The sequence below is a fragment of the Melospiza melodia genome, chromosome 3, assembly GCF_035770615.1.
Source record: "Melospiza melodia melodia isolate bMelMel2 chromosome 3, bMelMel2.pri, whole genome shotgun sequence".
Taxonomy (NCBI): domain Eukaryota; kingdom Metazoa; phylum Chordata; class Aves; order Passeriformes; family Passerellidae; genus Melospiza; species Melospiza melodia.
The window spans coordinates 28,751,050-28,765,314 of record NC_086196.1 but is presented as its reverse complement, the minus strand read 5'-3'; the positions used below and the strand labels follow the sequence as shown (position 1 = coordinate 28,765,314).

General features: G+C 38.7%; 1 protein-coding gene across 1 annotated transcript in view; it reads left to right on the top strand.

Moving 5' to 3' along the window:
* Positions 1–14,265, top strand: part of TRDN (triadin) — a 224,527-nt gene that overhangs the window by 131,125 nt on the left and 79,137 nt on the right. The window contains exons 19-21 of the mRNA XM_063153340.1: positions 12,239–12,271; positions 12,377–12,409; positions 13,603–13,629. Coding sequence (XP_063009410.1) covers positions 12,239–12,271; positions 12,377–12,409; positions 13,603–13,629 — 93 coding nt within the window. The remainder of the gene's footprint in view (positions 1–12,238; positions 12,272–12,376; positions 12,410–13,602; positions 13,630–14,265) is intronic.

Genomic DNA, 14,265 nt, shown 5'->3' with positions numbered 1-14,265 from the left:
GTATTCAAAGCCTTTGAGAAGGGTACCTGGTATTTAAAAGTACTGATCTCACAGTAGGTTGTCAAAATGGAGCTCCTGGATAATCATAAATATGTACTGAAAAGACAAGGAAACTTTTTAAAATAAATAATGGCAGAAATTCCTATCTGAATTTAGATTGGATTGTAAAAATCTAATATTTTTTATTTATTTATTATCCCATCTGCTTCACACTCATCTTTAAAAATGCCTTATCTCATTTCTTCTTAATTAAATAAAACCCAATACATTGAATAACAACCTGAATAGTCATTGTATTTGTAGTTTGACTACATTTTATATTAACTATCAAAAAAACCCCTCAGGAATTCTAAAACGAAAATGTGGAGAGTATAAAACCATAATATTATTCTAGTCTAAAGCAGGATAGCTGGTGCTGCACCAGACTGTGCCATTGAGCTGTGCCTGGTGCTGGTATCCCAGCAGTGGCCAGCCCACACTTCCTCTGCTGCTTCTTGCCTCCAGCTGATCCCCCTGTATGGATCTGAGACAGCTGCTTTTTTTCCTTTGAGATTGCTTTCTGGCTATCTTTCTCTAGTTCAGGTTGTTTCAGTAGTCTATCTCAGAGCTCTCTTCTGCGGCAGCTATATACAATCACGAATGGAGACGGGGCAATCCAAATCAGCGTCCTGAGCTTTTTATTTCACACATCAATCTCAGTACATTGTTAGGACAATGGAGACAGCATGTTCCCAGCTCCCTGATCCAAATGGAATGCCAAAGAGGCGTTACATTACAGCGTAGCATAAAGCCATCTCAGCCTAGGTTTCAGCCAATCACACATAGAGCAAAACATATTGACAAAAATTCTATCTAATCATATGAAACACATGTAATGGTAGTTAGAGATGTCTTCTTGTGGATGACGAAGACTCTCTCCTCCATTCCTCCACCAAAAAAGGGAATAATGTCTTGCATCAGTAGGGGTGACTGGGAATTGGTGAAGGATCAGTGCAAGCCAGGAAGACCTGCAGTTGTCTCTACCACAGAAGGACTCATAGCCTGGAATGCCGGAGCATGTGGGCTATTGCAGCACACACTGTGTGGCCGTGCCATGCCCTGTGTGACACCAGCCTGGGAAGCACCATTTCCCCACCAGCAGTCCCCATCCCTGCCTGCTGTGTTTGACACCACGTTCACCTCTGCTAACACAACAGTGCCAACCACCATGGCTTACAGCTGAAAGCTGTGCTAGGAATGCGTGTGTGGCAGGTTGTTCAGCCTGTCAGTGAGGCTGGCTCCGCAAACATTTACATTCATGTCACTGATAATTTCTTAAAGCAGCTTTGTTGCCACAGTGTGTTGTATTGCCAGACCCTTAGAAGTCTCAACAGTACTCTGTAGAAATCGTTATGTTAGAACCATATGCTTATAATTAATTCATTCCACCTGCTTGCATCCAATATTTGTGTTCATGTTTGAAAAATATTCCAATGAGTCTGCTTGTTGGCAAGAATGGTGATGACAATAATCTGCTTAAGAAAAAGAAAAGGAGAAAACTGGCATGGCTTCTTATGGAAAATAAAATAAATTTGTCTGTTCTGACACATTTCTAAATATCTAGTTTGCCTTAAAAATTATAAAGGGCAGTAGGTTTTGAGGTCTACATTTTAGCTTCCCCTCTAGTTCTCTGAAAATTAATTTACCACCAGAATAACTCACCATGGCAAAATATGAAATATGCTTGTTTGGCAACATCGTAAGTAGACTGCTTCCTATTAGCACAGTAAATTAAATACATTATCCAATTTCATATTTCATTTTCTTCCACATATCTTATTACATCACAACCTGTACCCAAGAATGCCTAAAGCTCAAGGTTTATTCCTCTTAACAGATTGAACAGACTGAGAGCACAGCTGGTCATCTCACAGTGCATCTACATCACATATGTTCCTGATCCTAATGTCACTGGTTGAGAAATCCCTGCCTAATTCAACATACATTATTTTAATCTCCCTACATGTATGCAGAGAACATAAAGAAAGTTAATATGGTGTTTGGAAGTCTATGAGAACTTATGGATCTGTAAGATGACAGCTGCTCTAGGAATCCAGCCTCAATACATTTCCATCACTTAATTTTGAAAGTGGGTATTTTCAAGCATTTCCAGATTTCTCTAACTTGAAAAAAATCACCTCTCTGGTAGTTATCAGAAACTGGGCTTGAGATCCCAGTATTTGGCTGTAAAGCAGGACAGTTTCTTAGATATAAGCAATTGATGATATTCTAATGGGAAAAATCGGTGTTGAAGATGTTTTGTTACACATCTTCCTCAGTAACCCTGTTTTATGTTGTTCCCATTTTGAATCCTGCAGGTACCCCCTCCTTTTTTTCTGCACAGTGCATTGTCCCCCCAGCTGTGCAAGCAGAAATGGTCTGAGAGTGACCCACCCTTACAAAACATCAGTCTGTCCTTCTGCCCTGAGGAGTGGCACAGGTTTCTTTCGCAGGATTTCCTGAGGCACCCCTTGTGTGCTGGGCCCAGCAGGCTCTCTCTGAAGGGTTTCTCAGAGCCAGGGATGTAGGTGGTGAGCAGCTAGAAGGGAAATCTGCCTCTTATTCCCATCCCTCTGGAGGCTCACGCCTCAATCCTTACCATGCCCCACAGCTGCAGCTAATTCTGCTGGGTGGGGCAGAGGCATCACACCTCGGTTTAGTAAATTTGCTGGGTCTGTTTTGACACTGTGGGAAAAGCCAGTGCATGGAGGTGCAGGACAGGGCAGGGAGCACAGGCTCAAACCATGCAGAGAGCATTTCCAGCTAAATTTCCTAATTTAGGCTGACTATTCCCTGGCAGGCAGTGAGGAGCCTCAGGGCCACTGGTTAGTGGAACTCCCATAGCTAGGGAGAGGGATGGGAGCAGCTCATCTCTGAGTCCCTCTCAGGAGATGGCCTCCTTCATAGGCAAGACTCCTGCACCTTCTCTAAGCACCAGTGACAGTGCTTTCCCCTGATAATTTGCCTGGTTTGAAAGCATGTTCTAACTCTTTTCAACACTGCAAAAATTAAATCCTTAGAATTTCCCTGGAATGGTCTTGAAATTTTTAATTAATTTTACAGTATGTTTAACAGATTTTGTACTGTGACTTAACTGCCTAATTACTGGTTCTTAATGCCTAATTTTCCCCATCTTCCTCTCCACACACATGCAAAAAATATCTTATTCACCACTTGCTTTGGGTTCATAACAGAAACTCTTTTGTAAGCACAATTTCCCTCTTGAAAATCAATAAAATTTAGTCTGGATGCAGAAAGAATAAAATAAATATGACATACAATAGCTAATTTTAAGTGCTCAGATGTCAGCTGCATCCAATCTCCCAGACTGACAGCCAGTTGTACCAGAGCTACTACTACTTTATTAGGCCAATCTTTTCACTGTAAGAAGCAGAAAGAGGACATTTTGTATGAAATAATGTAGGAAATGGGTCCATGGGGTAAGTACAGAATATTAAAATGCAGGCTATACTGAAAAATTTGATTAGAGGATGAGTTGTATATTGAGATCACTCTGTCCAAAGCAGGAAGAACTACTGGTTTTATTGGTAACGGGTGCTATCTACTTAGCAGAGAAGTTATTTTAACTCCTGGTTCAAGATAAATGATTGTAATCAAAATGGCAGCAGGAAAACTATTGCCATATAGTATAACCAGTTTTATCCCACATGAAAAGGGAACCCAGAAGTTTATGGCAGAGTAGGTATGTCTGAAACGTAGAAAAGTTTTATCAAGGAGCTGGATTATTGATTATCTTTTAATTATCACCTGTAGAACACAAGTATATAGAAAGCTAAACCCATATGTTACAGAAGATTAATATAATTCAGCAATTCTATGGCATAATTTAGCAACAGAGTGGAACAGGCAAACTTAATCATGATTGTCAAGTTTCTCAGATTCAAGTCACATGCAAGGGATGTATTTTACTCACAGCACCACACCCCCTGCATCATCCATCAAACTATGTATTCCCATTTTGTGTAGATATGTGTAGTCAGCCCAAGATGAGAGACTTCGAAAATCAGGGTCAAGTTTATGTTATACACCCCTGCAAGTACTTTTGGAGAAAGGAAAAGGCACCTGTCTCTCTCTCTGTAGGGACATAGTCAAGCTTTCCATCCTGCATTCTCTTCAGAATCTTATGTCTGAGGGCCTCTGTGTGCCCTGAAATTTCTCTTCATAAGCAGCCACTGCGCCTGGGTGAAAGCATCTCTGCATGTATTTCTGTCGTACTGAAGTTACCAGGAAAATTATTCTGGTAGCTGGACTAGACAGTTCAATTTTCTGTTTCCTGAAGTTAACCCTCTCAGACTTTTTCAGAACATAAACACAGCCATTCTCAGGGTTTATATTCTGGATTTACAGCCAATCTTTTTGGTGAAGAATGTTAGACGTAACTTACTGAATGCAGAAGGACAAGCTTTGCAGTTTATTTCTGTACAAAATAAATCTTCACTCAGATAGCAGGTGTTTATGCAGCAGCAAACAAAATAATGAAACCCTAACTGTATTAATACTGCTGGTCAGGGTCTTTGGATTTAGATCCAGGATCATTCTGCAGTCCTTCTGAATGACCAAAGCTTTCTTTTCAGTCCATTTTAGCATAATTCTTCCTCAGTCCCACCTTAGCTTTTTCGGAACGTAAGTATCATATCTTTTAGTAATTTTCTTTCTGGTTTCAAAGGGATGGTTCGAGGCATGCCTGTTTTTGCACAGTAGATGGAGATTGTCTGCAGTATGCCAAAAGACAGGAGAAACTGGGTTTTGGTCCTCAATTGTTTGTCCCAGGGTGCTTCCACTAGGCTTTATTAAAGCCTCAGAGCTGCTCTGCCAGGAATTTATTGAAGCTTCTGCTCCTGGTCTGCCAGGAATGCACTGCACCCTCAGCAGCTAAAACCTTGTTGCTGCTGCAGTAGTCCATCACTCAGCCACTTAATATCTGCAGGATTCCATTATGTGGATGGAGATGTATTCCACAAATCATTTCAACCCACTGACATTTTCATCCCAGTTGAAGTCTGAGAAAATATTACAGAACATGATGTCTTAAATTGTCCACAGGATTATGTAAGCTGAGCCATTATCCGACTCTGAATGGGAAAGGAAAAATGAATTCTTTACTTAAGTCACAATAGATGATGCCCTGTAAGGGGAACAAGTTTCTGACGTTAGAAGATTTTACTTTACAACCATGAATTCTTTAGGCACAGGATTTATTTAAATAGAGCATGAAATAGCTTATTTTACACTAAGCTTTCTAATCTGAGATCCAGTTTTAATTCACCAATTTTTTTTAATGTTTTTGAGTAAATGGCCTAAAATTCATGATATTTTTTTCTGCTTTTGCTAGGATATTGAAATTCCCAGTCTCATAGCTTGGCACATTATTTTGCACTTATGCTTTCCTTAGAGTATTCTCTGTTTCAGGAAACTATAGAGTTAATATAATTTTCAATATTTCCTTTCAGATCACAGTGTGTGTGAAGACACTTGTACTGTAAATGCAGTCTTGTTTCTTTTTTTGTCACCAAATATTTGCTATGTATCAAAGTACTTTTGTATTGCTAACACCAAGACAGCACTACTTTAAGAGCAAGGCAGGGGGAGCAAGTTAACTACAAAAATTATTTTTATTCATACATGAAAGTAACAATAATATCACCAAAAGAGGGTCAAATTAAGTGCAATTAAAAAGTCAGAGCTAAAAGGATTCTAGAATTCTGTCCACTCTTTACAGAAAAGACATTTTAAGGTGCTTTGTTCTAATGCTGGCAAACTTTCAGAGCCCTGAACTTGTTCAATTATTTGAGTAGACTTTTGGTTAGAATTGGGCCCAATTTCAACAAGGATTTAACATATATTTAACTCCATCTTGAGTTCACAGAATCACAGAATTCACAGAATGAAATGGTTAGGTTGCAAGAGACCTTCAAGATCCTCACATCCAACCCATCCCCTAGCACCTCAACTAGATCATGGCACCACATCCAATCTTTTTTTAAACACATCCAGGAATGGTGACTCTACCTCCTCCCCTGGCAGACCATTCCAGTACTTTATCACTCTTTCCATAAAAAATTTTTCGTAATGTCCAACCTATATTTGCCTTGGCACAGCTCAACACTATGTCCTCCGGTTCTGTCAGTTGTTGCCTGGTGAATGAGACCAACCCCCACCTGACTACAGCCACCTTTCAGGGAGTTGTAGAGAGCGATAAGGTCACCCCTGAGTCTCTTTTTCTCCAGGCTGAACATCCCCAGGTCCCTCAGTTCCCCACAGGCCTTGTACTCCAAGCCCCTCACCAGCCTCGTTGCCTCCTCTGGATGCACTCGAGCGTCTCAACGTCCTTCCCAAACTGAGGGCCCAGAACTGGGCACAGCACTCAAGGTGTGGCCTCACCAGTGCCAAGTACAGGGGGAGAATCACCTCCCTCTAATCCTTCCATTCTCTAATGTGTTCCTGTTGGCCACACTGTTCCCGATACAGGCCAGGAGCCCTTGGCCTTCTTGGCCCCCAGGGCACACTGCTGGCTCGTGTCCAGCTGCTGTTACCAGCACCCCCAGGTCCCTTTCCACCTGAGCACTGTCCAGCCACACCGTCCCCAGCCTATGACACTGCAGGGGGTTATTGCAGCCAAAATGCAGGACTCAGCACTTGGACTCAGTAAACTTAATATTTTTGGACTCTGCCCATCCATCCAACCATTCCAGGTCTCTTTGCAAAGCCCTCCTACCTCCCAACAAATCAACACACTCTCACAGCTTAGTGTCATCTGCAAATTTCCCAATAAAAGACTCCAAACCCTCATCTGTGCCATCAATAAAAATATTGAACAGAGCTGGCCCCAGCACAGACCCTTGAGGACACCACTGGTGACTGGCCCCATCTGGATGCAGCGCGATTCCCCACCACCCTCTGGGCCCGACCATCCAGTCACTTCCTAACCCAGCACAGAGTGCTCCTGTCCAAGCTGTGGGCTCCCAGTTTTTCCAGGAATGTGCTGTGGAAGGCAGTGTCAAAGGCCTTGCTGAAGTCCAAATAGACAACATCCACAGCCTTTCCTGCATCCACCATGCGAGTCACCTAGCAAAGCATTCAAGGACATGCTTAAGCTTTGTTGAATCCAGGCTATCACTTTCACTACAGATATAATTATCTTTCCAGGCATTAATGTTTTGGAAGTGGTACCAACTTCACTTTGCAAGAATGGGAATAAAAGGGCCTCATCCAGTTCACTGTGATCATTATGAAAATGGCTCTTGATTTGCAGGGGAGCAGTGGTGTGGATTAGACTTTTCTGTAATATATGTGCTTATATTACACCAACAATTTATGATGGACAGTTTTGATGCCATTGCTTTCTGCCTTTGATGAAAAGCCTCAGACTAAATAGATGGAACTAAATGCAGTTGCATTTCATCCAAGCTTTTCTTTCTTTTCTTTGCACAAAATTTTTGTCAGATATTTCCAAAAAAGGTAGTAGATTTCTGACAAAGATACTGATACAGCGAACTGTCACCCGCTTTCCTTTTCTTCACAAAAATCCATTGGAAAAACTGTTGCCTTCCTCAAAAGATGATTATATATAGAGGATACAGAGGAGTGAATATATGTGTGGCATGATTTCATGATGTAAGAGGTTTCCTTGGTGTGTTCTTATTCCAGAAAGAAATGTATTTGCACATCTCATGATCTTCATAAATCAAAGCATAAAACAGTGGTGAGGTTTTCTGCAATGAGCAAGAAAATAAGAATAGCAGTGAAATATAGAAGAACAAATACTCCTTGGGAGCAGGAGAACAGGAAAAAGTTACCATTCCTTGATGTCAATGTCTTATTTTTTACTTTTTTTTGTACTTTCAAGTAGTTAATATGACACATGCATATTAGTTTGATGCCAGAATTTCTCATGTGGATTTTCTCAGGTCTAACAACACACTTGCACACATATTGCAACATTTCCCATCAGCAGAAGGGACCAAAGGAATCTTCTCTTTATCTAATGTTTGTAATATTCTTAATGACAGGGTAACTTGGAGAGCTTTACCGCTCTGTCTTACTTGGTTTAAATTAACTAACATGATATGAAGTTCCGAGAAGTTTTATGCATAGTCTATAAAACCAAGACTACAAAACCAAAAGACTAAGCTAACTTTCTGTTAAGAATTTAAGACACTGCATAGAATATGACAACAGGCTTCACTGAAATATTTGTGGTGAAAGATAAACAAAACTACAGAAAGCACCATTTTTATTCAGCTACTGAGTGCAAACAAAATGGTGTTGGTTAATTTACATGTGATGCGTCCCACACAACAGCATATTTTTTTCATATCCACTTTGAATGCCATTAATTTAAACTTTTCCAATCGGTGTCATTCCCAATACAATTTTTGTTTTCCTGAACCATTCTTGTACATGAATGCTTTATCTGAATTAGGAAATAACAGGTTCACAGAAACACTTATTGTCGCAGACATCTTTTTATAAGAAATCTTTCCTTGGGATAGTTTTCCTCCTGAGAAGCTGAGAGGCCTCAGGGACAAAATGTAAACAATGATTATCTGCTGCTGTGGAACGCAACAGGTGGATCTGTGATTGGTCTCGTGTGGATGTTTGGAATTAATGGCCAATCACAGTCCAGCTGGCTTGGACACAGTATCTGAGCCACAAACCTTTGTTATCATTCTTTCCTTTCTATTCTTAGCTTAGCCAGCCTTCTGAGATGAAACCTTTTCTTCTATTCTTTTAGTATAGTTTTAATGTAATATATATCATAAAATAATAAATCAAGCCTTCTGAAATATGGAGTCAAATCCTCGTCTCTTTCCTCATCCTAAGACCCCTGTGACCACTGTCACACGCTCATTCCCACATAAATTATGACAGGAAATCAACTGTTATTTCCTGTCAGGTGGCAGAGGGTCACACTTTGTGACTGTCTATTCTGGAACTAAAAATTAAAATACACCTCAGCAAATTTGCCAGCCTAGATGCTTTTCATCACTGTTTTTCCTTTAGGGAATTATGTGGCTTAGGGAAGGGCTACGGAGGAAGGTTCAGGTTTTCTTCTCTCTTCCACCTACTCAGAATTGCCTAGGAGTATGTCACTAGTAATGAAGCAAAAACCACATTTGTATGGTTTTATGAGCATCTTATACAAAACTTTTCCAGTTTTCATAAAAAATAAAAGCCGTTTGTTTAAAGCATCAGAGCAAATAAAGATGGTAAAATGTCAAACTAAATCAAATCTCAATTCCATGCATGGTAGAAAATTACTATATTACCAGCAAAACTTCCCTGAATAAAAATATGCTGTACAATCGCATATACATGCAAAAATGATGAAATATAAAAATAATGACAAATGCCATGGTAAATGTCTGATGTGTTTACAGCTGGCAATATCCTTTCATGTGTCATATTGACTACTGAAAGTACAAAAAAAGTAAAGAATAAGACATTGACATCAAGGAATGATAACTTTTAGCAACCAGGAAAGATCTAAGTCTGAAATTTCCTGCAGTTTATGGCTCACGCAATAAAAGTTTTCAGTTCATTCCATTCAAATATCAGGACATGAATCACCTGAAATTTCATATCATATCAGATTTCCCAGAAATGTTTCATGTCAAATTCTCTGTTATTCATTTTTATAAATTTTCTTATGGAAAAGGATTTTATTTCATATGCCTCTGAAAATAAAACTAATATGAAAGAAGCTCTATAGGCCTTCCTTAATGTTTGCAGTTTAGGGAAACAAAAATTGTGAAATAAAGCTAAATAAATAGATTATTTTATACTTTGCCAAAACACTTGCTTGAGCGTCGTTAGGATCATTCTGCTCCCTGATCTCCTGAGAGCTGAGAGATCTTAGAATGAGAGAGGAAAATAATTGCCTCAGAACCACTAAAGGTAGAATTCCATTTTCTTTAGTTTCCATGAAGCTCTCCTGAGCAATAGTCAAATAGAAACCCCCACAATACCAGTGAAAATTATAATTTCCAGAACAAGTCCTAAAATATCTGCAAGAAAGTGGAGAGTCTGAAGAGCACTCAGGCTACACAAAACCAAAGCTGCAGATGATGTCATGATTAAGAGCATTGAAGTGGCCAAACCACTGAGTCCCAAACTTTTGTCCTCTCAATTTTATCTATAGTTTTCCTCCTTGACCTAGTAAAATTGCAACCCAGGGTAGGATGCCATCAAGAAAGTACATTTATTCAGGCAATAAAATACCATCTTGCTCTCTATTTCCATGACTATTTCATATTGCAGGGAAAATCACAGCCATGACTTTTTCTTTTTTGATGACACAAACCTGCTCCATCATAATTTCTACTAAAAATTTCTTTTCTCATATAAAATGTGTCTTTAAAGAGCCTACAATATTTTGAACATTTGTTATGTAATCAATACACTAAACTGTTCTTTACATAACTATATTAAGACTCGTTCATGATTTCAGTCAATCTTGTTGCTTTGAAATGTTGTTCAGTATAAGCTTTTATTGGGGTGGGAATATGGAGTAATGACATATTTTGTTTAAAACTTAACAGTTGTGGGGTCTGTAATATTTAAGATCAATCTGTCCTTTCAAATATTAATTATTTTCATAGCTCTGCATGAAATATGTCTTTTATTTACTCACTTTGCAGTCAGTATAAAGATTGATTAGAAATTAATATTTAATGGAAATATTATATTAATGTGGTTGATAAGTAATTTTATGTTGGCAGGTCTTGTTTCCTTTTTCTTATTCAATTGAGTGATAGGTCACATCTGTGAATAAGGTTGCTTTTAGTGAGGGTGCAACATTCAGAACCACTTTGAACATGGAACTTTATATCTTGATTCTAGAATGGAAACTGTTTAAACATTAGTTTAAAACTCTATATCACAGCTTTAATACAAATATAACCTATAATAAGCCTGGAGAAAATACAGTCATCGGATACCAGTAAGCAGTGAGCTTGTATTTAAAAGTGTTCACTTTGAGTCCTGTGTGCAGTTTTGACCACCACAATATAAAGTTATTAGGGAGCATCCAGAGGAGGACTGTGAAGATACTTAAGTGTCTAGTGGAGAAGTCATATGAGGAGTGGATGAAATTACTTGGTTTGTGCAGACTGGGACTGGGGTTAGACCTCATTGCTGTCTGCAACTTCCTCTTGAGGGTAAACAGAGCAGCAGACATTGATCTCTTCCTTGTGCTGACAGCGACAGGACCTGAGGAAATGGCCTGAAGCTGAATCAGGAGAAGTTTAGGTAGGATATCAGGAAAAGGTTTTTCACCCAGAGAGTGGCTGGGCACTGGAACAGGCTCCCCAGGGAAGTGGCCACAGCACCAAGACTGACAGAGCTCAAGAAGCACGTGGACAATGTTCTCAGGCACGTGGTGTGACTGTTGGGGTTATTCTGTGGAGAGCCAGGAGAAGGATCCAATGATCCTTGTGAATCACAGAATCATAGAATATCCTGAGTTAGAACTCAGTAATATCCCGTCCACCTCAGGATAGTCTATTGATTTGAATTTGATGATTCTGGCATCTATCTTGTGATCAGTCAGCTCAGATATTCTTGAATTTAGGAAATGTTCCTGTGTAGATCCAAACTTGCACAGCACAGCCTTTCCATGTGCTGTTTAAAAGCATCTGCAGACAGAAAAATCTTAACTATTTTTTTTGCTACTGTGAATGTCAGCACTGGCTGGTAGATGTTGTTCAGTCTCTATCTGTGGCAGGCTGCCCTGTTCCTTCTCTGAGGGGGTGTTAAAGCACATTCTTGCAGCATGGAAAGAGATATTACAGAAACTACCATTAAAATGTAGTTGTCCTCAAGCACATATAGTTGGGTTGCAGACCTCCATTTAAACCACCCCGAAGCAAAACTGCAGATTTTTACCTACACTATTTTTATGGTTTCTTTTTAGCACCTTATAAAAGATGAATCCTTTGCTCTCCCTTATTAACAGCTAATCTGACCCTGTTTATCCAGTGTGAAAAACCACTGAAGAGATAGATCACAAACATAAAGGACCTACTGGAAAGCAGGGAAGGAATCACTGAACTGAGAGTCCATAGGAATGTGTCACATCCAATGGCCAATAGTAACATGGAAAATCGTTGTCCAAGACAATCAAACAAAGCATTACAAGAAGAGAAATGTACACTTTACATTTTTTTTTCTTTTCCAGAACCACAAAAAAAAGAAAAAATAATGGAATCTGGTGAATATTCTCTTCTTTTAATCTTACTTTTAAACAATCCTAATATTTTAAATTAATTCTTGTCAGAAGTTAATATTTGATACTTTTTAAAATTTACTTTTACAGGCAAAACAACAAAGAAAGAAGCAAAAGTACATGGTAAGTCCTGTAAAAGACTGTAAGTTTTAGAGTCTCATTTATCTGATTTGATTTCCAGTTGAGACAGGATTATGTAGAGGGATAAAAAAAATAAAGCCATGAATATAATTTTGGTGGTTTAATTAAAGTTACTTAAGCAATTGAATGGATGTGGAGCAACCATTCGGTCTTCTGGAACTGAGATCTAGTTAAATGTTGAGAAGAACAAGAGGGAAAGAATTCTTTATTTAATCTTTTAAAAGGTTTCACTTTCCAAAGGAAGTTACAGTAAATGGACAGAGAAACAAACACAAAATACAAGATTCAGAATGTGGATGGTAGGTAAAAAAAGTAGGCTGTTTAATTTTTATTTATGCCAAGTACCCATGCATTTTATTGTTGTAGCAAGGTGCTCTTGTTCCCAAGTGGAACCCACTTCTCCAGTTTAATCATATTTGGGAGAGCATCAAGATTTTCTCCTTTTACAGCCAAGCTTGATGACTCATTCATCAGATGACTCTATTTTCTCAGATAGAAATTCTGAGCATGAAATACCTACAGTAGAAAGCCAATTTGTAGAAAAATTAATTTGTCCTTTTCTATAACATAAAAACTTGTCACTGCACTTCAGAATGAAGCTGCGAATAATGAAAAAAAAAGAGAAATGTGATAGTTCAATTAATTTGGATTTAATTAATGCAATTGTGAAGAATAGTAAAGAAATTATCTGAGAAAACTTATATAAAGGAAGAATTTTGGAACTGGATCCTCCTCTGTATCAATTCTAGAAGTTTCACTAAACTCAAAACAAAAATGTGAAAAAATTCCTGGCTTCTGCAAATCTCTGAAATTGTTAACAAAATAATTTCTATTGCATACCTTCCACCTATATTTGGTATCTGCCCATTCTGGAGCCTATTTCACTCCTTGTCTCATCCTTACACTTGAAAGTATCAGAGTGGTTGAAGCTCCATATATAGCTTATCTATTGGCCTTGTTTTCCACTGCTTTTAATCTGCAGGTTCATTAGTCATCTGCCATGAGACTATCTAAACAAGCAACACATTTGTGTGTCATTTTTTGTCTACATAAAAAATGAACTCCTGCTCTGCATAGATTAGTAGCATATCGATAAAGAGAGGAGGTGTTAGGAACAATTTTAATTCCTTTATTCATTTTATGCAATTTGTTTCTGTGAATGTTTTATTTTACAGCAGCTGTAGAAACTCCAAAGTCAAAAGGTGAGTAATTTGATTGGTTTTGAAAATTTAAATGGAAGAATGCTGCTGTTAACTTAACTGTAATGAAAAAAAACTGCTTGTGAAAAAAACTTTTAACAGTATGGTTTAATTGAAGCAAACAGCCTTTTAAATTATAATAGTGTCTTCATTGTAGCGTCTCAAAGCAGGCATTGTTTCCTCAAATTTTTCATGGACTAGCAATCCAACAATTCTCCAACAATCTGAAATTCAGTTTCTAACCCTAACTCAAGCCATAAGGCTTTTGTGACAGGCAGAAAGGAGAAGTAACCAATCTTCTACAGAGACATGACACAAAGCAATAGTTCTCTTTTTGCAATTCTAACTGCAGGACAAACCCAGTGACTGAACAGTTGCTGTCTTTAAGGAGTCTAGGGGATTTTGCAGGGAGGTTTGGTGTAACAGGTTTTGCCTGCTTTTCATCCATGAACTGTTGGTGGCAGGAGGTAGGAGGTGTGAGAGCATCAATGCTTGCTGCAAAGGTTCCTCCTTTCCACAAGGCACAGGGAACTGTGACTGGTGAGAAACATCAAGGATGTAAGCTCAAGCTGAGCAAATATAGCAAACATTTAATTGTTTTATATCAGTGTCTAGTTTTTACATTTGTACAGTGTAAGT